General features: G+C 42.4%; 2 protein-coding genes across 2 annotated transcripts in view; one reads left to right on the forward strand and one right to left on the reverse strand.

The window, feature by feature from the left end:
- The first annotated feature begins 3,482 nt into the window (after window positions 1–3,482).
- Window positions 3,483–15,997, forward strand: cacng3a (calcium channel, voltage-dependent, gamma subunit 3a). The gene is made up of 4 exons (XM_060899445.1): window positions 3,483–3,693; window positions 5,866–5,949; window positions 6,070–6,210; window positions 15,483–15,997. Exons 1-4 carry the CDS (start codon window positions 3,483–3,485, stop codon window positions 15,995–15,997), a joined length of 951 nt encoding a protein of 316 aa, XP_060755428.1.
- A 5,167-nt stretch (window positions 15,998–21,164) lies between these two features.
- The window catches only part of si:ch211-14k19.8 (mucin-3B), a 54,366-nt gene continuing 49,755 nt past the window's right edge, over window positions 21,165–25,775 (reverse strand). The window contains exons 9-10 of the mRNA XM_060898557.1: window positions 21,455–21,608; window positions 21,165–21,376 (exon numbers count right to left, since the gene is read on the reverse strand). Of these exons, the coding sequence (XP_060754540.1) occupies window positions 21,302–21,376; window positions 21,455–21,608 (229 nt within the window). The 3' untranslated portion in view covers window positions 21,165–21,301. The remainder of the gene's footprint in view (window positions 21,377–21,454; window positions 21,609–25,775) is intronic.

Genomic DNA, 25,775 nt, shown 5'->3' on the forward strand with positions numbered 1-25,775 from the left:
TCAGCAAGACAATGCCAAACCACTTTCTGCACATATTAAAACTGCATGGCGCTGTAATAAGAGTCCAGGTGCTAAACTGGCCTGCTTGCAGTCCAGACCTGTGTCTCATTTAAAACATTTGGCGCATTATGAAGCGCAAAATACAGCAACGGAGACCCCGAACTGTTGAGCAACTAAAATTGCATATCAGGCAAGAATAGGACATTTCTCTTTCCAAACTATAGCAATTGGTTTCCTCAGTTCACAGACGTTTACAGAGTGTTGTTAATAGTAGAGGTGATGCAACACAGTGGTAAACATGCCCCTGTCCCAACTTTTTTGAAATGTGTTACTGACATCAAATTCAAAATAAGCATATATTTTCAAAGAACAATAAAGTATCTCAGTTTCAACATTTGATATGTTGTCTTCGTACTATTGTCAATAAAATATAGGGTTTCTGAGATTTGCAGATGATCACAATCTGTTTTTATTTACAGTTTACACAGCATCCCAACTTTTTTGGTATTGGGGTTGTACAACCCCGATTCCAAAAAAGTTGGGACAAAGTACAAATTGTAAATAAAAAATGGAATGCAATGATGTGGAAGTGTCAAAATTCCATATTTTATTCAGGATAGAACATAGATGACATATCAAATGTTTAAACTGAGAAAAGGTATCATTTAAAGAGAAAAATTAGGTGATTTTAAATTTCATGACAACAGCACATCTCAAAAAAGTTGGGACAAGGCCATGTTTCCCACTGTGAGACATCCCCTTTTCTCTTTACAACAGTCTGTAAACGTCTGGGGACTGAGGAGACAAGTTGCTCAAGTTTAGGGATAGGAATGTTAACCCATTCTTGTCTAATGTAGGATTCTAGTTGCTCAACTGTCTTAGGTCTTTTTTGTCGTATCTTCCATTTTATGATGCACCAAATGTTTTCTATGGGTGAAAGATCTGGACTGCAGGCTGGCCAGTTCAGTACCCGGACCCTTCTTCTACGCAGCCATGATGCTGTAATTGATGCAGTATGTGGTTTGGCATTGTCATGTTGGAAAATGTAAGGTCTTCCCTGAAAGAGACGTCGTCTGGATGGGAGCATATGTTGCTCTAGAACCTGGATATACCTTTCAGCATTGATGGTGTCTTTCCAGATGTGTAAGCTGCCCATGCCACACGCACTAATGCAACTCCATACTATCAGAGATGCAGGCTTCTGAACTGAGCGCTGATAACTTTTGAACAAAATTGAACAACTGGTTCAATTTCCTCACTATTACCACCAAAAAAGACCTCTCCTGCATAATAAATCAGGCCAGTAAAATAACCAGAACAGCCCAACTACCTCTGACTGAACTGTACAGGCGCTTAGTGATGAGGAAAGCCACCCTCATCACTGAAGACCCCTCCCACCCCCTGCACCACTCCTTCATGTGAACCCCAGTGGCCCGGAAAAACATCTATAACAAATCATTCATCCCCTTTGCAATAACTGTTCTAAACAGCACAAAATAGGTTGCACTATTTGTTGTTGTGTGTGAATGTGTTTGTGTGTTTTTAATTTCTGTTGAAGCAGTGTCTAAGACAAATTTCTGTTTTTTTACTGAAGAACAGACAATAAAGTTTCTAATCAATTCTAAGCATGCCTGTATGTGATGCAGTGCCGTCTAAGGGCCCGAAGATCACGGGCACCCAGTATGGTTTTCCGGCCTTGACCCTTACACACAGAGATTCTTCCAGATTCTCTGAATCTTTTGATGATATTATGCACTGTAGATGATGATATGTTCAAACTCTTTGCAATTTTACACTGTCGAACTCCTTTCTGATATTGCTCCACTTTTGTCGGGGCAGAATTAGGGGGATTGGTGATCCTCTTCCCATCTTTACTTCTGAGAGCCGCTGCCACTCCAAGATGCTCTTTTTATACCCAGTCATGTTAATGACCTATTGCCAATTGACCTAATGAGTTGCAATTTGGTCCTCCAGCTGTTCCTTTTTTGTACCTTTAACTTTTCCAGCCTCTTATTGCCCCTGTCCCAACTTTTTTGAGATGTGTTGCTGTCATGAAATTTCAAATGAGCCAGTATTTGGCATGAAATTTCAAAATGTCTCACTTTTGACATTTGATATGTTGTCTATGTTCTATTGTGAATACAATATCAGTTTTTGAGATTTGTAAATTATTGCATTCCGTTTTTAATTACAATTTGTACTTTGTCCCAACTTTTTTGGAATCAGGGTTGTAGATTAATACATGTAACTTGTATTGTGTGTTAAGTTAGCGGTATAAGATTATTTAATTTGCTTCAGAATGTGATTGTCTCAGTTCATCTGATTATTTTAATTATCCTTTTACATTTTATCAGTGAAAATGCATGCATGTACATGTATGTTGCATAAGTTATAACACCCATCCTGTTTTAATGAGAGTCAACCCACAATCAGTGAAGTCAAATCAGTCTTAGTTGAACAAGTCGGTAACGGGATTTCTTACTTTCACCATCAATTTTTATTTATATGACTTTGGTCTCTAGCTGTAAAAGGCCTCGGTCTTAAAACCGGTTCCCGCTGTGACGTCATGCACTCAGGGCTGGCTGGCTCAGAGGGGCAGCTCGAACGCCAACTTTGCGGTCGATTTTAACTCGCAAAAATATTTTTTTTTATTCCCATTTATGCAGCATACAAGAGTCAAGGATGGCGATACTATCCGCTCAGAAATTTATTTAAAAATAAAGGTTCTGCGTACTGTATCTGCTTTAAGATTTTGAAGCCCTACTTTCTTCCAATACAGCGAGGAAAAAGAGAAAATCAACAGGTTAAAAAATGTCATTTTAGAGGGCTGGGCCAACAGCAAACAAATCTAAGCTGCTGTTTTGTCCAACAGATCATGTGACTTCAATTTGCATAATCTGAATGCCACACCCAGGAAGCAGGCGCATAACCCGACTCTGAATACATGGAACTTTCCCCAGATAAATACTGACTCTGAATACAGGCCACTCAACACCCTATAAACTCACTCACTACTGTACTGTCTTTACTTCATCTTTACTCATCTACACCTTTATACTGGAATCATTTATAATCCACTCTCTCCCAGAACAGCGCAGGTTCCATTAGAGTCGTTTCAGGGAAGCTTCATTGACTCTCCTCCACACAGGGGTTGTTTCATTCATAATATTGATCCGTCACAAAAGGGGCAGTCGTTCTAGACTCCATGACCAGATAACACACTGGCATACGGGAATGCGAACACAACCCTGGTGAACTTTTAAATGAAGAGCAGATCTCAGGACTTCATTGTTCATCTAAAATGGATCTTGCATTTCACTGCTGAAGCAAAAATAAGTCCATGTCAGCGAGCGCTTCTTGAAGAAAGTCACCAAATCTGACTTTAGCCTCCCAGTGTCAAATCAACGACGATGTGATTCTTGTTTACGCCCCATCTCGGATCGTTATCTGAAAAGTTTAGGGATTCGTGAGATGGAAGAACGATGAGGCCGTGCAACCGTGGAGCACAGATGCTCATCACTACAGCTGGAGCTTTCACTGCTTTCAGCCTCATGACCATCGCAGTAGGAACAGATTATTGGCTTTACTCGCCCGGAGTGTGTCGCACCGAGAGCACGGGCGATAACGAGACGAGCCAAAAGAACGAAGAGGTTCTTACACATTCGGGTCTCTGGCGTCAGTGCTGTATGGAAGGTAAGCATAAAACAACTTTTTGTACAAGAGGTCTTTTACACGTTTGCAGGAATAAAGCATTTTACTTCTGTCAAGAGAATCCTCTTGCTCTGGTTGAGCGAGCACCCTTGACTGAAAACGTGTTACTATTTAACTTGTTCAATCAGTATTTATTAGCTCTTAAAGTTATAAACTGCACGACTTGACATGAGGCCATGAAGATCTAAAGTGGGAATTTAGGTTGTTATCATTCTATGCTCAATATGAAGGTGAAGGTGGGACTCCATCAAGGATCTGCTTTGAGTCCTTGCTTGTTTGCCATAGTGATGGATAGCTTGACGGACGAAGTGAGGCAAGAGTCACCATGGAACATGATGTTTGCGGATGATATTGCGATATGTGGTGAAAGTAGAAAGGAGGTGGAGTTGGGTTTGGAGAGATGGAGGTATGCATTGGAACGAAGAGGAATGAAGATGAACAGAAGCAAAACAGAATACATGTGCATCAATGAGAATGGGGATGAGAGTGTAGTGAAGATGCAAGGAGTAGACGTAAAGAAAGTTGGTGAATTCAAGTACCTGGGGGTCAACTGTGCAGGAAAATGGGGGCTGCGATAGTGAGGTGAGAAAGTGAGTGCAGGCAGGGTGGAGCAGTTGGAGAAGGATTTTGGGAATCATTTGTGATAGGAAAGTCCCAGCAAAAGTGAAAGGTAAGATGTATAAGACAGTAGTGAGACCAGCTGTGATGTATGGATTGGAGACCGTACCCTTAACGAAGAGGCAGGAGGCAAAGTTGGAGGTGGCGGAGTTGAGGATGTTAAGGTTTGCGATGGGAGGTTGGACAGGATAAGGAACAAGCACATCAGAGGGACAGCACATGTGGAGAGCTTGGGAATTAAGCTAAGAGAGATGAGACTGAGATGGTATGGGCACATCCTGAGAAGAGATGCAGAGCATGTTGGAAGGAGAATGTTGAGGATGGAGCTGCCAGGCAAACGAAAACGAGGAAGGCCAAAGAGGAGATACATGGATGTGGTCAGAGAGGACATGAAAGTGGCAGGTGTGGTAGAGAAGGATGCGGAAAACAGGGAGCAATGGAGACGAAAGATCCGCTGTGGCGACCCCTAATCGGGAGCAGCCAAAAGAAGAGGAAGATCATTCTACGCTCAAGAGCTTGTAAGGTTTTAATAAAAAGTGTTTGCATTATTCGTTGTGTAAAATAGTTAACAATTTGATGCTACCACCACCGTGCTTTCATAACACTACTAAATCTCAGATTATCTAGCAATACAGGTAAGTGTTTAGAAAATCTTGTTTGAGATATAATATATATTATGTAGAAGTTAAACAGTTCCTGATAGTGAAATTTCAGATTCTGGGTTAAAACTGTTTTTTTTTGTTTGTTTTTTCACCTTGAGGAAACAGGAAGTGTCCCTTCGACCCATCTCTTGCAGTCTCTGACCTACATCACTGCCTTTAATGGAAAGTGTAATGAAGCATTCTGGCTGTTAAAAGGACATCGATACGACAGCGCTCGCTTCAACACTGACGAGGCTGTAAATTCACGTTAAAGCAACTCTGTAGAATTTAAAAAGCGAACCCAACAAAACGCTTTCTTTATTTACAAAACACAAAATGTGAAATTATATAAGGAAAAAAAAACACTGAGTTGTGCTGTTATAGGAAAAGGATTAATGATGGACAAAGGGGATGACGTGGACGTACCGTTATCCTGCAGAGTGACGCTGATTATTTTCCTACAACAGCATGTCCCCCTAGTGTGTTATTGCGTTTTATGCAGCAATGAAACCACAGCAATTTAGTCACAATTCTAATGTTGATTTATTAAAGTTCAAGACATCCTATGATGTAAGCGAAAACGGGAACGAACTTGCTTCACCAACATTCCACACAAATGTAACTATAAATAGATTTTTTTAAATGTTCTTTAATAAATAAAAAAGTAATCAATCAATCATTGTCAGATTGTTGTGGGATAAGAGGAAAAAAACCACCTGTGAGATGTGCGGTTATAGTAAATGGGAACCTATAACATTAACTTCACACCACACAGTTGTTGATTATTTTCCTGTAACAACATGCCCCTAAAGTGTTTTATTCTTTACATATAGAATATTCCCAAGCGGTTTGAATAAATTTCAAATTTATTAATTCAAGTGTGTGTGTGTTTAAGGTCTGTTTACAGGTGTGTGTAAAAACATTGATCATTTCCCAGAAGATGCTGAATATGAACAAGATGCAGCAGAATACTTGCTCCGTGAGTGCTTGAAAACAAACACACACACCAGTATTGCACAAATCTGCAGCTTTTATTTAAAAAAAAAATGTTATGCCAATGGAGTGTGTGTGTGTGTGTGTGTGTGTGTGTGTGTGTCAGGAGCAGTACGTGCCTCCAGTCTTTTCCCCATCATGAGTGTTGGGCTGCTGTTTGTTGGTGGAGTGTGTGTTGCTGCCAGTGAGTTCTACAAAAATCGCCACAACGTCATCCTGAGCGCAGGAATATTCTTCGTCTCTGCCGGTACGTTTCCATTAGATAGATGGATGGATTGATGGATGGTTCAAATGGCAAGTCTTAAACAATAAACAAAATCATACAAAAACAGTTTGCTACCACTACATACCTGCCAACCTTGGAAAAAAATTTTGAGTAGCAACTTATCGTGGCGGTGCAGCGCAGCACGGCGTGAGGTCAGGCACATTTGCTGATCAGTATTGATTGTAATGAGGGAGCATGTGAACAATGTATTACTAAGCACAGAGTTCCCACTCACCACCATATCTAGTTATTCAACATACAAGCAGACTATGAAGAAAACAAGAACTCTTAATGAAAAGGCATGAATATATTTCCAATGCTTTCACCAAGACATTTGGCACAAGGCAACTGTGCCCCAAAAATATGTCCTTTATACAGACCTTAAACTTAAAGATAAGGGATAAATGTACTGCCTTTGGCATATTGTGTCTTAAATACATTGGGAATTATAAACAACAAAGAATCCCAAATAGCATGCTATGTCCCTTTTGACATTTAGCATTATATTGTATAGATAACAGAAAAACCAAAGGGCTATAGCCTATGTCTTTTAAAACAGACGCCGGCAGTCTGCAAAACACACACACACACACACACACACTAAATCCTTTTTTCATAAATTTAGTTTTGACCATAAAAGAGATTCTGTTGCTCCTCGCTACACTAAACATCGAAAGTGAATATTCCAGAGTACCTATATAAATATATTTTTTTCAATATTAATATTTAGTAAATGCAAACTGATAACCACACTTACAGAAAAACTTACTGAAAATAAATTATAGGCTACTCTGGCCTATCCAATAACATAGCCTTTATAATATTCACTGACCTGGCCTAATTTGGAAAAAAATAATGGCCCATGTATATAAATGCAAGCATTTCTATGTTAGCAATATTATTACCTGTATTTCCTTGATGGCTAATGTCAAAATCATAATTGCACACTGTGCAAAACGCATGATTAGGCAGTTTAGGGGGCGGAGGCATGGCCATTGATCTTGATCCTTCGTTAGGAACTTCTGAGGGGCATAGACTCGCTTCTTTTTAGATTTGCTAACCTCTCTCTTGCCGCTTTTCCACTACAAACGCGGCTGAGTCGGGCTGAGCCGTGCCGTGCTGAGTTGAGCTGAGTGGGGCTGTTGGAGTTGCATTTCGACTACAACCGCGCTGAACCGTGCTGGCTGGAAGTGGGTGGAGTTAGCGAAAGTGGGTGGACGTCAGGTGATGTCGTTAAGCAGCGCAAACAGTGACATCAGTGATCTTTTAAGCGGTAGTCTCACGCCCCGAATAGTAAACAATAAACATGGAGGACATGGCGTCGTTAGTGTTGCTGGTCTTGATGCTGTGGCTTGTTGTCACCAACAACGCGGACAGATACTGGCAAGAGCGTATAGATGAGGCGAGGCGCATAAGGCTTCAGAAATTCTCGTAATTCGTAATTCTTCTCCTTCCGGGTTTGCGGTGTTGACAGATCCCAGCACGCTCGCGGGGCGTGTGTGGGCATGTGAGGACACTCCTCCTCACCAATCAGTGCACAGGGGAGTGTCTGCTCACGCCCCCAGCCTCACTCGGCACGGCTTGGCTCGCTTCAGCCCCACTCCAAAACGGTGCGAGTTTTAGGGGCTAAGCAGGGCTGAAGCGAGCTGAGTCGTGCTGGTTTTTGGTAGTCGAAACGCGAGCCGTGTCGGGCTGAAGTGAGCTGAAGCGAGCTGAAGTGAGCTGAAAAAGGGTAGTGGAAAAGGGCCATCTGTCAGTATCCTCATCTGACGTCATGTGTATTATTAACTGCAAGGCACGCACATACACAAAACACACATCATCCACTACACGCACTTACGTGAAAACACTTCATGCGCTGCTCATTGAATCTCACATGCACGAGTAGCCTAGTTCAGATGATTTTAACGCGTCTATCGGTTGACTGGATGGAAACGTCAGTAGGCTACTACATTTTCACTTTAGCCTATGCAATATTTTTTGGATTGAGAAGCCTGGGTCAAATATCAAAACAAGCTGGAACAAATATTTCCTTCAGATAAGGCGGAACACTGTGCTTTGAACTCTGACGTTAGAACGGTTGTCCTTGCTTTATTCACAATACCCTTGCCCTGCCCATTTACCTTCGAAACTGTGTTTAGCATCGTCCTCCCTTGTAAAACCAGTCACAGTATGAAGCTCGACCGAGAGGGATGAAAATCAATGTCGTTACTTTCGTTTTGACGGCTCCTCGGCTCTCCGCTTCGCCTCATAGCCTAGGCCTATTTGAAGAGTTTAAAACTAGCGCTGTGATTGGTCGAAGTCTTCTTTTCTCTACAGGTTGCTGGTCAATGCGGTTACACCCATAGACGAGTTGCCTAGTGCGCGAATGCACAGACAGTTGAACCGGAATATTAAAGATCTTTCTAGAGGTCTGCGCGGGACAGAATTTTCAGTCCCGCTCCTGCAAAGAATTATGATTTTCAGTCCCGCTCCCGCCCGCCATATTTTGTCCCGCTCTCACCCGCAAATCCCGCATGATGCAGACGTTCGCGTTATTTCTCACGAAAGTTCTTGTCATTGGCTTGGGGAATTAAACATGCTGAGCTTATCTGAGCTCTCCACTGACCGATCCTTCACCTAGCGCACGTAGCGAGGGTGCGCGTTGCCAGGCGGCATGCGCAGCTGAGGCTTTACAGAGATACCCAACACACCTACCAAAATCTACAGTGGATATTAAGAATATTGTACATAGCTTATATGTCACTCCTCACATTTACATTCTAGGAAATACAAGTAGGCCTATAAGAAATTAATATAATTTAAAGACACAGCGTGATGGTGCCCCGCCCCCTACTTTGAGTGGATTTGAGCATAAATATCTACAGCTCACGTTCAGGGGTGCGTTTCCCAAACAACCAACCAAGTTAGCATTAAACCAATATGGTACGATGCAAGTTTGAACTAACTAACATCCAACAAACGACTGTTTCCCAAAGCTGTAGTACCAACTTGGTCTGAACCAAGTTGATTTGAACCAACACAGTTCAAACCACGATGTTTTCAGATGTGTTCGGATGGTCTCGTTTATTGTCGGAATTCGGAGAAACAACCCGAAGTTGGCTGACAGTGCGAACGGCATTTCACCATTAAATGACCGTTAAGCCAAATTTGGTGCGTCCATAATCTTCCCCTGATGCTTGCAACTTGGTGTAGATGTTCATTTAGACTAATATAAAATTGCAATACCCCTCATTTGGAAATCACGTGTAAACAAAAGGCATCTCCATAAATTAAAGCATCATATACTAGTTTTGGCTATAAGGCTATTTGCCCTGATTAAAAATAGCTAAGCAAACTGCTGTGAGATGGCACAGATAACGTTATGTAGATCTACATGTTGTGTATTTATAGGTGGCATTGTTAGGTTTATTGTAAGTTTATTGTTTAGACTCTGACATTCTGCTGACACATTCCAAGTTGAGCGCTGCATGCGCTCATGATTGACAGCTCTCGCTTTGACAGCTCTCACTTTGCGCACTCGCACTCCCACTTTCTTTTTAAAGCAGCACTTCTGAAGCACTGTGAGCTTCACTAGAGGAGCTCTGCTCTTCTGCCACGATCGGAGATCTCAAACACGGAAGAGCGGAAAGGAATCGGAAACGTACGCGAGATTAGACCACGTCCGCAAATTTAGGCATCTTAAAATGTTTTTATTATGCCAAATAAAATATCCAGCACAAATTATATATGATAGACATAAATTAATAATTTATGAATTTTATTTTAAACACGTTTTTAGTTAGCGGGACTGCAGCTTATCACCTCCCCCTCCCGCCCGCAATGAGCTTTCAAAATTTGCCCCGCGCCGCACTGCTTTGCGTTGGGTCCCGCGGGAGTGCAGGGCTCTACTTTGAACTCAAAGCCATCAATGGCTTTTTGCGTATTTTGAAGTGTTAAATCGTAGCAGCGTAGTTTGATGTCTAAATGCGTATCTGCTACGCAAAATGCGTAAAGGTTGGCAGGTCTGCCACTATAAACTGCATGGCATACCATAACAACCATCTGGAACAGCCTAGTAACTGCATAGCAACGCTATAACAATCACCCAGAACACCACAGCAACTGCACCGTCAGAAATAGGGGTACAGTAGGAGTCCATTTCTATCCCCTAAGGTGCAGTATGGTGATGTTGGTTTGAATTTGAAATAAAATGATGAAAGAAATAATACAGATAAAACTAAATCTTTGATGTGAATATTCAAAATTTGGCAAAAATTCTGCAAATTTGTGGAAAAATGGCGGCTTGACCTGTGATAAATGGTCGACTACATCGCATTCCCTTAAAAAGGTTGTAGTCCACTGAAAAGTCTACAGTTATCACTAATTGTTAGGGCTGTCGAAGTTAACGCGTTATTAGTGCGTTAACGCAATTTAATTTGATCGCGATTTTAAAAAATGACGGCGTTATCACAGGGTATTTAAACAACAGTGAATTGGGCTCATCTTGGTAAGGAACAATGCAGATTTTCACGGGTGACTAGCATGCAAAATAAAGCTAGTTATAACATTAACTTTGTGGTAAAACGTAGCTCTACAACTTGTCAGATAAACCCGCAACATGGTCGGTTAAATTGTAGTCTGCATATGCGATGCGGTGCGAGTTCCGTTTACTTGCACTTTACCGGGTGAAATGTGTCGATATCTGATGGGCTACGATCGGGAATGTGCACATTCCCTTTTCTCCACCTGTAGATTGTAGGTAGCCTAGCGATTTCCAAATAGCCTACTGCTTCACTTGAATGAACTTGCAGGAGTCAAACTACTTCCTCTTTGCTCTTCGAAGTGTAGCTTGCAGCCATTACAGTTGAGAAAAAAAATATAGTCTGTTATTTCTCCAAATCGTATTTTGCACATAGCCTACAGTATGCCCAACAGATGTCTGATAGGCTACATTGGAAAGAATATGCTGCATGCCTAGATCTAATATCAAAACCCGAATGCCAAATATTTGTGCATTTAGGCCTATATATTGTCTATCATAGAGAAGATGAGCCTTACACAGTCCCCCCAGGATTCCGCGGGCCTTTTTTGTGATTGTTGCGGGCTAAAATGTCTGATGTTGCGGGGTTTTCCAAAAAATTGCAATGAAAGTTGTGGTGTTTTTTAGGTTTTTGTTGCGATTACATTGCGGGAGGAAGTGAAAGTTGCGAGAAATTGTTGTGATTTTCTCTTTTTGTGATTAAAATTGAGTGATATGTTAAATATTAAGTTATTACTGAAAAACTATTGATTAAAAAATCAGAGACACTGAGAAATGGTCCTATAAACAACTTTACCAATATAAAAGATGACCAGGACTACAAAAATGCAGAAAAATAGGCTTAACTTATCCAAATGCACCTGTTGGTTCAAAAGTTAAAGTGCAGAGAACCTCACAGCACAACATGAAGTTACCTTAAAATATAATATAAATGCCTCAGCTTTCATGTAAGAAAAAAACTATTAATACTAGTACTGTGTGCAGGCAGTCTCTCCTGAAGATTAAATTAAACAATAATTATAAACTAATAAAATAAATGGCTCAGGCTTCATAGAAGAAAAAAAAACAAATTTGAACAGAATCTCACAGTATGATGCTGAAGCTGCCTAAACAATGGAAAATAAAATACCATTTTGGCAAAAATCCAGCCCAAAATATGTTGAAAACCCGCCAAAATGCACTTGGAAACCGCCCAATCTGGCAACACTGAAAGTAAGGCGGAAGGTAGTTTGTCGACGTCACCTCAAGACGACGCCAATGATTGGTCAAATCTGCGGGAAAGTTGCGGTGATTGGATATAATTGCAACACCGCCCTGAATTCGCGGGGATTGGTTGAATTTGCGTTGAAGTTGCAAATCGCAACATCGCAAAATCCTGGAGGGTCTGAATATAATTGACATGGAGCATCAGAGCATATATTCAAATGTTTGCTCTGATGTAGAAATGTATTTGAGTACAATTTAAACAGATGTTTAAAGATTTTTTTGCGATTAATCGCGATTAACTACATTAATCTCATAAAATTATGTAGTTAATCGCGATTAAAAACTTTAATCGTTTGACAGCCCTACTAATTGTATTTTAAGTTGTAACTTTATCCACCTAAGGATTGGTGCGCTCACAGAATAATCATAACCGTAATAAAACATCACGCAGAATATTTGATCACCGTCATAACTCCGTTTTCCGCAGACCCAAAACCAATACGATCGTGTGTTTTGATCTAAACGGAAAGCCTCAGGGTCAAGGTCACGACCTCACCAACTTAAAATCACTACGCCATATAAAAATTTAGTTATAAATCTGCAACTTTGTTTTTTAAAACGAAAGCTGAAAGTTCGGTATAGAATATGTTTCTTACAGAATATGTTCCGATGGTAGCTGGTCTTGTGTGAATTTCTGAGCTATAAAATGAGTTGTGGTCTATTTTTTACCGTAGCGTGTTATTTGTGTGCGGGGAAGGACACACATTAACAATTTGCATGTGTAGAATGGAATTTTCCACTCCAGCAGTTAGAAGTTGATCGTGCTTCCATTTGCGGTCTTTCTGTTACGCGGGTGATCTGTTCGGACGTTATCACTGAAAAGGTGAGTTTTGACAGTTTTATTTTGTTTTAGTCTTGCAGTATAAGGCAATAGAATGTTTCTTTTTCATCTTACTTTCATATCTTGTAGTGTTTGCGTATTTTTGGCCGATATTTTGCAACCATGGTCAATTTAGAGCGAACTTTTGATAGAATCTCCGGCCAGTCATTTTGTCCCGCCCCCGCCTCGCGCTCCGTCCGGTGCAGTAGTGATGTCCCGTTGCTCGCGCGCCGCAGCAGAGACCCGCGCGACCTTCAGCCGGTACAGTCGCTGTTCTTTTACCGCCGCCGTTATTCTCATCTTTCCAGTGTGTTCTTGATTTTTCCGTTGTGTCCTATTCCGCCATATCAAATCCCCAAACTGTATCATGTTATTCATATTTAAGTGAATAATCAATTCAGTCATCATAACTTGGCATTTTTAACCCAAGCAATCATCTCATCTCATCTCATTATCTCTAGCTGCTTTATCCTTCTACAGGGTCGCAGGCAAGCTGGAGCCTATCCCAGCTGACTACGGGCGAAAGGCGGGGTACACCCTGGACAAGTCGCCAGGTCATCACAGGGCTGACACATAGACACAGACAACCATTCACACTCACATTCACACCTACGCTCAATTTAGAGTCACCAGTTAACCTAACCTGCATGTCTTTGGACTGTGGGGGAAACCGGAGCACCCGGAGGAAACCCACGCGGACACGGGGAGAACATGCAAACTCCGCACAGAAAGGCCCTCGCCGGCCACGGGGCTCGAACCAGGACCTTCTTGCTGTGAGGCGACAGCGCTAACCACTACACCACCGTGCCGCCTCCAAGCAATCAAAAAGAGGAAATTTATTCAATATTTTCACTCTGTGAAGGAGGGGCTTTAATTCTTCATGATGGAGTTATTTTATATGGAAATCTATTTTACAAAAGCATTTGAATTGTAATCAAAAAAATGTTCCACAGCGGAGGCCAGATAAAGCAAGATGCGATCTTTATTCTTATTAAACACGACAAAAGAAACACTCAGTGTTCGGTAAATGCAAAAAAAATAGTAAAATTAGAAAATTTATTTTTTGACCATAATGTCCCAAATGAGAGACCAGTTTCTAAGACGAACCCTTATACTCATGTAACCCCCAGGGCTCATTACTGGAACTCTATGTGCAGAGGTGGACAGTAATGAAGTATGTTTACTCACTTTTTGAGTATCTGTACTTTGAGTATTACAGTATTTTTTGTTGGAAACACTACATTTGAAAGACAAATATCGTACTTTTCACTCCACTACATTTCTATACTGCTCCTCGTTGCTATGAAGCAGCTTTGAAAGTGGATGTTTTTTTCTTTTCTTTTCTAAAACGTGATTGGGTTTTTCGCAGGTGACGCTGAGACAGCCGATCAGTAATCACTAGGGTCACGTCACGTCCATAGACTGTATAAAATCAAGTTCAGTGATTTCTCAGCAGCGTTATTTAACACCATCAGTTGATGGCAGAATGGAAGGAGGCGGTTCTTCTGGGGAATGAATGCACTCATGGCCCATGAACCCATGTTTCAATTTTCTGAAAGGATTAAAGATTCGTTTTGTTTTAAATGTTTGCTTTGTTTGCCTAAAACGAACCACATCACGGCCTACAAAAACTCGCCGTCCAACCCGCGGGAGCATATTGAAGTCTGTAAAAGTTTTATTCCAAGACAAAGCTTGTAATGAAGTTGTCTGTGCTTTTAGAGCTAGCGATAACGTTGCAATAGCTATGCAGTCTGGTTAGTCACATGACTTTCTATGGATTTGCCCGCCAAGTTGCCGTAGCCTTGTCCACAGCTAACGTTTACACATAGCTAGTTAACTTGGACACTGTTAGTTAGCATGTAAACACAGAGTTACGCTAACATGAATAACGCTAACTTATCTGAAGTCCTTTTGGAAATATGTTTTAGCATAATCTTGCCAAATAAACAGAATGTAGAAATCTTTTTTTTTTCTAGTAGCGTTAGCTACCCAATATGAGTTTGAAAAGAGTTTGCTAGCATGTCAGGTGGAGTTTCACTGGCTAGCTAGCTTAATGTTAAACCACCATGACGGCACAGCATGCGTTCATTTTGTGAATTCACAAAATAATCCAGTCAGTCGCTTCAGGGGCGTTAGGTTGTGGCAATGATACAACGATACGTTGACAGAAAATGTACTTTTAATACTTGAGTATTTTTAAAAGCAAGTACTTCTTCAGTACTTTAACTTAAGTAAAAATTTAACTGGAGAACTTTCACTTGTATCGGAGTAACATTTGACCAGTGGGATCTGTACTTTGACTTAAGTAATGAAGTCGGGGACTTTGTCCACCTCTGACTATGTGCACCTTTATAGGGCCAAAAAGGTACTTATTTGTACCCTTTATATACTGATTGATTGGGAACAAATAAGTACCTTAGAGGGTACTGCCCCAGTGACAAGCCGGTGTAGCACTAAAGGGACAGTAATGGACTTTATCCTCGCAACACCATAGCAACCATCACTATAGCAACTGCTGAGAAACGCTATAGCAGGAGACCACAGGGGAGCTGTTTATGTTTCACAATCACTCTACGTTTTCTTTCATTTGCTCTGTTGTTGCTTTTTTCCTTTACACAACTACTTTCCTCTCTGTGTGTGGTCCAGGTCTCAGTAACATTATCGGGATCATTGTGTACATTTCTGCCAATGCCGGAGATCCGAATCAGAGCGAGTCGAAGCGGAGTCACTGGTACGGCTGGAGCTTCTACTGTGGTGCGCTTTCCTTCATCATGGCGGAGACGGTGGGCGCGCTCACGGTGCACCTGTTCATCGACTCGCACCGCACGCGCACCTTCCGCCAAGCGCCTCGGAACCGCATGCGCGCATCGTTCCAGAGCAGCCGGTCGTCCAGCTACCGCTCGCGCTACCGCAGCCACATGCACTCTCTCCCGCGCTCACCATGCACCGGCCGCAAGAGCAACGACGAGGTCGCACTCCGTTCGCTCCGTTACGCTCCAGCCACGCCCACCACCGCGCTCACACACGCTCACTACATCAAAGCGGAGAACGGGCTCGCCTTTCACGCGCACAGCCACAGTGTGCAGCACGAGGAGGAGAAGTGCGGCGTGCTCCCGTCTCTGAGCAGCAGCGCCACCATGAGGAGAACCACACCGGTGTGACATTCATCAACCTGACCATCATTCAGCAAATAACAGTTAAGATGGGTGTCATATTGAATGTTAAAGAAAAGCACATTAATAGTAAAAATAAATAAATAAAGATCAATAAACTGTGCATCGTTGCCTCGTGCACCGAACATGTGAGCAGCTGCTTTACAGATGTGTGAGAAAATATTAATATCCTGAGGAGTTTATTCCTGAGGACTTCTGACTACTTATAATTAACGGGCCACTTGCATTAAATCGTGTTATACATTAAATAAATCAATAAAATCTAATTGTATTGTTTACAATGTTTATCTTAATGTGTTTCTTTTCTCAATCTAAAACGTACAAAAAAAAAGTATAAACAATGTCACCTTGGCTCTAAATGGAATTAATAAATTAATTTTAAAAAAAGTTAAAATATTAGAGAAGTATAGCCATGTTTTTCCTGTTTGGTGTCTGAAAAAGTTCAGGAAGAAAGTTAGTTTAACCCCTTCAGACCCTGCGTTCACTGGAATGGACATTGGTTTAATCCAATAAAAATGCATGGGGTTTTTTTTCCCTTTCAATTTGAATAATGCTTAGGTCACTGATTGGATAATCAGGAACCAATCACAATGAAGTTATGACCTGTAACTTGCTCTCAAAGTTTTCCGCCAGCACACGAGACAAGCATGGCTCACCATGTGGACAGGAGGAGGAGCAAGCACCTTTCAAATATTAATGTATGCCTATGCTAGCCTAATATATTTGCACTAAATAGGAGCTACTGCAGAATAGCAGATCCAAGTAAGAGCTCGTTTTTCCAGTCGCCATTTTGAACGAGACTGTCTGAGATCTCGCCTGACATCTCATGTCATATGACTAGACAAACTGGTTTTTAACCCCAACCCCTAACCCTACACTAACCCCAACCCCTAACCCTACATTAACCCCTAACCCTACCCCAACCCTACACTAACCCCTAACTCGGTATATTTGTGTACTTCACCCATTTCTCATCTCATCTCATCATCTCTAGCTGCTTTAGCCTGTTCTACAGGGTTGCAGGCAAGCTGGAGCCTATCCCAGCTGACTACGGGCGAAAGGCGGGGTACACCCTGGACAAGTCGCCAGGTCATCACAGGGCTGACACATAGACACAGACAACCATTCACACTCACATTCACACCTACGCTCAATTTAGAGTCACCAGTTAACCTAACCTGCATGTCTTTGGACTGTGGGGGAAACCGGAGCACCCGGAGGAAACCCACGCGGACACGGGGAGAACATGCAAACTCCGCACAGAAAGGCCCTCGCCGGCCACGGGGCTCGAACCCGGACCTTCTTGCTGTGAGGCGACAGCGCTAACCACTACACCACCGTGCCGCCCGCTGCCATATTTGTTTAGAAATTCACGCATACTTTGGGGGAGAACCCCCAAAATTGAAATGTAAAATGGAAAAAAAAAATGGGTTGTGTTCACTTTTGGGGAGAACCTACAAACCCCCCAAAACTGAAAGGTAAAAATTAAAAAAAATGGAGGAAAACTCAGTATATTCGTGTACTTCACCCATTTCTAATTCAGCCTTACCAACGGAGCCTGTCTGAGATCTCGCGTCACATGACCAGAAAAACCCAGATGTTTCAGGTCCGCCATTCTGCATTCTAGCCCACTAAATATAATCTTTTAATCTTATCAAGTGATTGTACTTAAAGTTAATTTGAAGACATTTCCAAGCTGTAAAGCACAGGATTTTTTTAAAAAGTTTAATGTCCATCAGGTCCTGAAAAACTATCAAGCACGAACTTGATTTAGTGTTAATATACGAGGTTGTGAATTTCTGTAAGCATTTCAGAGCTAATATGTAGTTTGACAATATGTTAATCATCAAATTAATTTTTTATAATGTACTTTTAGAGTAAGGGGCGGCACGGTGGTGTAGTGGTTAGCGCTGTCGCCTCACAGCAAGAAGGTCCGGGTTCGAGCCCCGGGGCCGGCGAGGGCCTTTCTGTGCGGAGTTTGCATGTTCTCCCCGTGTCCGCGTGGGTTTCCTCCGGGTGCTCCGGTTTCCCCCACAGTCCAAAGACATGCAGGTTAGGTTAACTGGTGACTCTAAATTGACCGTAGGTGTGAATGTGAGTGTGAATGGTTGTCTGTGTCTATGTGTCAGCCCTGTGATGACCTGGCGACTTGTCCAGGGTGTACCCCGCCTTTCGCCCGTAGTCAGCTGGGATAGGCTCCAGCTTGCCTGCGACCCTGTAGAACAGGATAAAGCAGCTAGAGATAATGAGATGAGATGAGACTTTTAGAGTATAAAATCACAGACTTTCTGGAACTTCTGATAAATGGAAAACTATCCGATATTGACTACTTGGATTCAGGAAATGAGGCAGATGAGACCAGGAGTAAGGTAGGGAATTGAGTAAAAGATGTTTTATTGGGGCGGCATGGTGGTGTAGTGGTTAGCACTGTTGCCTCACAGCAAGAAGGTTCTGGGTTCAAGCCCAGCGGCTGACGGGGGCCTTTCTGTATGGAGTTTGCCTGTTCTCCCCGTGTCTGCATGGGTTTCCCCAACAGTACAAAGACATGCAGGTTAGGTTAATTAGTGGCTCTAAATTGTCCATAGGTTTGAATGGTTGTCTGTGTCTATGTGTCAGCCCTGCGATGATCTGGCAACTTGTCCAGGGTGTACCCCGCCTCTCGCCTATAGTCAGCTGGGATAGGCTCCAGCTTGCCCGCGACCCTGCACAGGATAAACGGTTACAGATAATGGATAGTTGGATGTTCTATTGGCTTCAGAGAGGTCCAATGACAATGAAGAGGTGCCAGAAGATTTTGAGGTAGCAGCTGAGGTAGAACAGTGATTCCCAACCACTGTGCTGCAGCACATTAGCGTGCCGTGAGAGATCATCACCAGTACCATGGGAAATTATTCAATTTCACTTAATTGGTCCGAAAATTATTTATTTGCTGCAAATAATTTGTCTTAGTTTGTCTACGCCAGCGACCTGTAGTGACAGGCAGAACAATTAAATACTCTTCCACTAGATGGCAGCAGGTAGCTAATTAACCTGTGTATCTACCTGTTGCCATTCAAACAATAGAATTCGTAATGCTTTGGGTGTGACAGCGATGGATAAATATTTGAAAAGAAAAAGTGCACAGTCCGAATTGGGTCCTGGGGAAAATTCTGACCCAGATGAAGGCCCTAGTATGAGTAGTGGTCAGAAGAAAGCAAAAAAAAGGTGAGCTCAAGACAATACACTGAAAGTTATCTTTCCTTTAGATTTACTTTTACTGGGGAACCAACTGAGCCGACTCCATTATGCTTGGTGTGTGGGGGGAAAAGCTGTCCAACAGTGCAGGAGCAAGAGGAAATAACTGTACTGAGACAAAATCGTGGTTTTAAGCTGAGCTTTGCTGATCTACCTTTGGACAGTTTTTGACTGACTGCTGCCAGGGAGTTCCCCATTCTGGCAAGCAGAGCTCTTTCAGCTCTACTCCCATTTTCCACAACCTATCTATGCGAGCTGGGCTTTTCAAGCATGACTGCTATAAAAACTAAAAAAAAAAAAAAAAGAGAGACTCAGAGCTGTTGAAGATCTTCATATGTCTTTCTTCCATTCCTGCGAGTATATCAGCTTTGTGTTCAACTAAACAGGCCCAGGTTTCACAATGAGTAAGTAAATTGAGACTAGATGATTACATTTCATTATATATACACTTTTTGTGACATTTTTGTTTGGTGGTGTGCTGTGGGCTTTTTCTAATGTAAAATATGTGCCATGGCTCAAGAAAGGTTGGGAAACACTGAGGTAGAAGACCGTGCAGGGACGGAGGAGCATGAGGGTCTAACAGTTACCAGGAAGGAAGAGATTAAATCACATTGTAGGCCATTCACTACCATCCTAGATCTCCTTCATTTCAAAATGAATGTATGAACGTGGTCAAACGTCTTGTAAGAGTGGAAAAACTAGTGGGGGCAAAACTTGGAAGGCCCAGCATGTCTCCTGAGCCAGTTCACATCCATCAGCCCAAAGAAGCTCAGGATATAAAACCCCTGCCTGAAGTACAGTTTGACATGGTGGACCACATGCCAAATTATGACAAGAAAGAAGCTACCAGATGCAAGAGGCTCTAGTGTCTTGCATCACACACACACACCCTTTTCAAAATCTTTAGTTCATATCTGATCATTTGATGATCTCATCTCATCTCATTATCTCTAGCCGCTTTATCCTGTTCTACAGGGTCGCAGGCAAGCTGGAGCCTATCCCAGCTGACTACGGGCGAAAGGCGGGGTACACCCTGGACAAGTCGCCAGGTCATCACAGGGCTGACACATAGACACAGACAACCATTCACACTCACATTCACACCTACGCTCAATTTAGAGTCGCCAGTTAACCTAACCTGCATGTCTTTGGACTGTGGGGGAAACCGGAGCACCCGGAGGAAACCCACGCGGACACGGGGAGAACATGCAAACTCCGCACAGAAAGGCCCTCGCCGGCCACGGGGCTCGAACCCGGACCTTCTTGCTGTGAGGCGACAGTGCTAACCACTACACCACCGTGCCGCCTCATTTGATGATATTATTACTAAAATAATATAGCAATTAGTTTTGAAGGTTTTTTTGATATGTTCATTTAGTCCTGGTGTCCATTGTAATGGACATGAGGGAAAAAAAAAAAAAGACTAAAAACAAGTTGGCAAAAAAATATTCAGACTTCATTTCTACACTGAAGAGGAGTAAAAATCCATCCATTTTAAAGTTCTAAAGAAAGAAAAATGGTAAATCTTCCCCCCCACCCCACCCCTTCATTCATGAACCCAAACATTTTGTTGGTTAGAGTTATTTAATTAATTCTAATACATTTAGAGTAAATAAAATAGGAACACTAACACTATTCTAGTTGTATATCATTTCTAACACACACGTTTCTTCAGCCAGTATTGAGTTGGTTGTGTTCTGTGACTGAAGTGTTCAGGAATCTTCAGTTATAAAGCTCGACTGTGTCCGGTAAATAAAAGGCGTGCGTGTTTCCTCGCAGGTTTAAAATGCCAGTGTTGGTTTACAGGTGTGTGAGAAACTGCGTTCGACTGAATTCTGTGCTTTTCTTCTCCACGTCAACGGACAGGATGTGAAAACACACACACACACACAAGTCTACAAAGAGTAATGTTTAATTCAAATTATATCAAAAAAAAAAAAAAAGACCACCACAATAATCTTTCATCAAGAAAGAGCATCTACAAGTTCAAGTAAATACATCTTCACCACTGGGTGTCCTGAGTCGTGAGTGTGTGTTCTGACCTCCACTCATCCCTCACTACGCCGTCCGGCTTTTCTCCAAACCCACCAGTTCCATCCCCTCGCAGTACGAGCGAGGACGAGAGGGCTTTACCTGAGAGAAGCAGTTCATTAGAACTTGTTTAAAATAACGACACATGTATTTGAAAGTGTGTGTGTGTGTGTGTCTTACTGTGTTTGTATTTCGGAGTTGCTGTAATAAAGGGAAAGGTGTCCACTGGATGGGTTCAATCGGCCAGCTGCACACGGACAGGTCGCTCGCCTTTCCCGAATCGATCACACCGTCCGCGAGGCTGCATGTGCTCATGTCCCAATGATACTGAGAGCTAACAAACGATGGCACAACTGTTCAGTGTTAATCTTTCATATCGCCCTCGTTCACAACTCCATACATTTTAAATGGCAAAACTGAAATCTCTCTCTAAAGTAACGATTTAAAAAAACGTTGCTGTAGGACAGATGTTCCGTTGATTCGCTCGGGTTTCGACGCAACTGTACAGCAGCGTGTTCACTGCCCCAGCTAGCTCCAGAGTGGTCATCACACCTAGTGTTCAAATATGAGAACTGCAATGAACAGGTGCTTGTGGAGTAGGGCTGCGTACTGTACCGTGAAAATCGGTTCGGTACAGGTCCAAAATACCGGATCATGAAGTACCGATATAAATTTACACCAAATTTCTTACGATGTGAGTAATTTTGTTATTTTTGCATGTAACGGAGAGTGTTGTGGTTTGGTTACATGAAACTAGCATTGTGTTAGTTGTGTTATCATCGTGCTATCTTTCTTTCTTACGGTGTGAGTAATTTTTCAACCACAAAATGTTAAAGTATACTTTAGGACTTATTTTTGTACTTCATAATTGTGTTGGGCATACTTTGCATGGAAGGAAAATTGACGTGGTGATTTGTTTACATGAAAGTAGCATCGTGCTAGCTAGTAGGGAGTAGGGCTTTCCTTAATGTCATGCAAATGAGCACCATTATGTGCCCGCCCTACACCCAGAGTAGCTGAGATGGAAAATTTTGAGGGCGATTTTCTCCCTTTTCTGTTTTAAGAAGTATACACTTTCAAAAGGCCACACGTTCTTCAAATATTGTCAGATCTCCACATGGAAGGCATCATTGGAAAGCTTAGAAACTGTACTTTCTGAATCTGTCAATAACTCAAAATGCCCCCGGGCCGACATGTGTCCCTGGATTCCGTGATCGGACATGTAAACTCAACAAAAATAAAAACTTTACACTCGTTTCAAAGTCAATAATTTGAACATTTTGGAAAATAGGTTTGAAATAACGATTGTATTCAATTATCGTCATTAAAGATGCTATAGCATACAGATCATGTTTGTCATGGAATCGGTTCCACCGGAAATGCGACGACAATGTCTCATCTCATCTCATTATCTGTAGCCGCTTTATCCTTCTACAGGGTCGCAGACAAGCTGGAGCCTATCCCAGCTGACTACAGGCGAGAGGCGGGGTACACCCTGGACAAGTCGCCAGGTCATCACAGGGCTGACACACAGACACCCATTCACACTCACATTCACACCTACGCTCAATTTAGAGTCACCAGTTAACCTAACCTGCATGTCTTTGGACTGTGGGGGAAACCGGAGCACCCGGAGGAAACCCACGCGGACACGGGGAGAACATGCAAACTCCGCACAGAAAGGTCCTCGCCGGCCACGGGACTTGAACCCAGGACCTTCTTGCTGTGAGGCGACAGCGCTAACCACTACACCACCGTGCCGCCGCGACGACAATGTCCATGATCAAAAACTGTGAGTCACAACTTCATGAAATCATGTCAATATCGGGTGTGTCCTCCATGGGCGTTCACAACTGCGATACAACGTCTCCTCATGGATTGGATGATGCGTCTGAACACAGCTTGGGGAATGCGCCGCCATATTTGTACCAACATGGCACCAAGCTCCTGCAAGTTCTGTGGAGGGTTCCTTACGGTCGGCTGTGGTGCCAGTTTGATGGAGACGTGTCTGGAGATTATGGATGGTCTGTCGACTGCATCCCATAACCCTCGCAACGTCAGTGACGGATGTTCCCGTATTCAGCATGCCAATGGCACGTTCACGCTGACAGTCGTGGCATTGCAAATTAACGAACAATTAACCATAAAACCTTGTTTTTCTGAGATGACACTCTACTCTGCTACCGTGAGATCAACTGCACGTCTATCAATAGGTTACGTCACTTGTGTCACGTGGAAACGTGATTTTAGCGTGCAGTGCTCTCGCACGTGCTACGTAGGCCCGACCAGTAGAATGAATGTGTGACGTAATGCCCTTGACAATGCATTTAACCATAAATCACAACAAGAACTCTTTCAAGAAAAGTTTCTAAACACTATTTGAAAAATAATAATGAGTGTCAAGTTTTTATTTTTGCTGAGTATATATGCTTATTTTGTGACTGAAGATGAGTAAACCCTACCACAAAGACGGAAATTTAGCACTGGAAAAGACGTAAAATGCCGCGCTGAAACTTGAAATCAGAGCCATCTTTGATTTGAGATCCTCTCGCCACAGTCTCACGAGACATTGCGAGAGCTTGGCTGATCCAGCGTTCTGATTGGTCAAAAAGACTCAAAAGCAGGTCAGCCGTTTTTCCTTTGCAGGCATCGGTGGGCTTTGTTGCTTTGCGTAATTTTGCCGTGCAAGTTAAAGGCTGCGGAGTGCGCGGAGTGAATTTGTTTGTCATGCCACGTGGGAAGACCAGTAAGGTCTGGGATCACGTAACAAAGCTTTCGGGGGCCAAAACGCAAGTTGTCTCGCTGTGAGACAACTTATGACTTTTTGTCCCAAGTTAACCAAGTGGGAGACTGAGAGGGCGACTGAGAAGTGAGGTAGGAAACCTAGTTATGTTCGGTTTTCTTTGAATAAAGATACTGACAAGTTGTCAACAGTTTATTAATGTTTCTGTCATTATTGAAGAAGTTCAGAAGAACACATGTTAATTTGTCAAATCGTACAGGTCCGGACCTGTACCTAAACCTCTGGACCGGTACCTGATGTTACGTTTAGGTACGCAGCCCTATTGTGGAGGCTCACCGAGGCAGGACTTGCACAAAGGCAAAGAGTAGAAAGTGCGTGCATGATGAACAGAACATTTTCATACCAATTGTAACATACAGTAAAGCTATAAAGTGGATGAAGTCTGTACATCAGAAATACAGCACACGTGCACCACGGTGACCTCGTTTCACTGTGCGAAGGCCGAGAAAAAGACGAAAAGTGCGTTCGATTTTTTGGACAAGTTTCAGATGGAGCTGAGGTGGAAATTTTGGTGAAACTTGGCAACCCTGCTTAATGATATTAGCCGTTCAGGAAACGGATGAATAAATGAGCTGTATGTTAATTACGATGGGTTTACATTAAAAGGTCATTAATGTTGTTTGTACAGTTGTGGTCGGAAGTTTGCATACAGTGACGTGAACGTCATCGTGGATATGAATGTCATGGGAAATATTTGGGCTTTCAGTAATTTCTCTGAACTGTTCTTTTTCTGCAGCAGAATGATTGTACAGCACACAGCTTTAATTAAAAAAAACAAACAAAAACAAAACTAGAATTCGGTGCACAATTTTCTTTGGGTTTTCTGAAATCAACACAGGGTCAGAAATTTACATACAGCACACCTAATATTTGGGTAAAATGTCTCTTCGCAAGATTCACCTTGACCAAACATGTGTGTTTGAACAAGCTTCTGGCAGAATTCTGGTTGGATATTTCATGATTCTTCATGGTAGAATTGGTAGAGTTCAATTAAATTTGTTTTGTTTTTTTTCTTCCCATGGATTCAACTTACAAGCACGCTCCATATATTTTCAACAGGGTTGAAATCAGGACTTGTTTGAAGCTTAATGTTCGCCTGCTTTATCCTCCACAACCAGCTCTGATGCGTGTTTGGGTTCATTGTCCTGTTGTAACTCCCAAGTCGTGTTCAAGTTTCTGATGGTTTATGCTGAAGAATTCTGAGGTCGTCGTCCTTCTTCATTATTCCATCCACTTTGTGCAATGAACCAGTTCCACTGGCAGCAAAACAGCCCCAGAGCATGATGATCCTACCACCACCACCAGCTGGTACAGTGTCCCTCTGTACATGGTGGTCACTGGGGCCAAACAACTCAATCTTTGTCTCATCCGACCATACAGCTTTCCTCCAGAAGGCTTTTTCTTTGTCCATGTGGTCAGCTTCAAACTTTAGTTAAGCCTGAAGGTGTCAATTTTGGAGCAGGGGGTTATTTCTTGGACAGCAGCCTCTTAGTCCATGTTGATCTGAACTGTAGACAGTGAGCCATCAGCTTCCAGTTCATGGCAGGGCTGTATGGAATCAATTTTGTGCCAAAATGTTCATACAATACTTTGGAAATATCAAACAAAAACGACAAATCAAAATACAAAAAAAGTCAATTTTTTTAGACTGGCAAACAAATTATTCGTGTAATCGTGCAAAATATCAGTCTATTACTC

Source organism: Neoarius graeffei, chromosome 18 (assembly GCF_027579695.1).
Source record: "Neoarius graeffei isolate fNeoGra1 chromosome 18, fNeoGra1.pri, whole genome shotgun sequence".
In the NCBI taxonomy this organism is placed as follows: domain Eukaryota; kingdom Metazoa; phylum Chordata; class Actinopteri; order Siluriformes; family Ariidae; genus Neoarius; species Neoarius graeffei.

What these genes read in the sequence shown, in the direction of transcription:
- cacng3a (XM_060899445.1), top strand. Translation starts at nt 3,483, where the DNA reads ATGAGGCCGTGCAACCGTGGAGCACAGATGCTCATCACTACAGCTGGA. An exon ending in TGCAGCAGAATACTTGCTCC is followed by an intron (nt 5,950 to 6,069) that starts GTGAGTGCTTGA and finishes TGTGTGTGTCAG; the next exon opens with GAGCAGTACGTGCCTCCAGT. An exon ending in AATATTCTTCGTCTCTGCCG is followed by an intron (nt 6,211 to 15,482) that starts GTACGTTTCCAT and finishes TGTGTGGTCCAG; the next exon opens with GTCTCAGTAACATTATCGGG.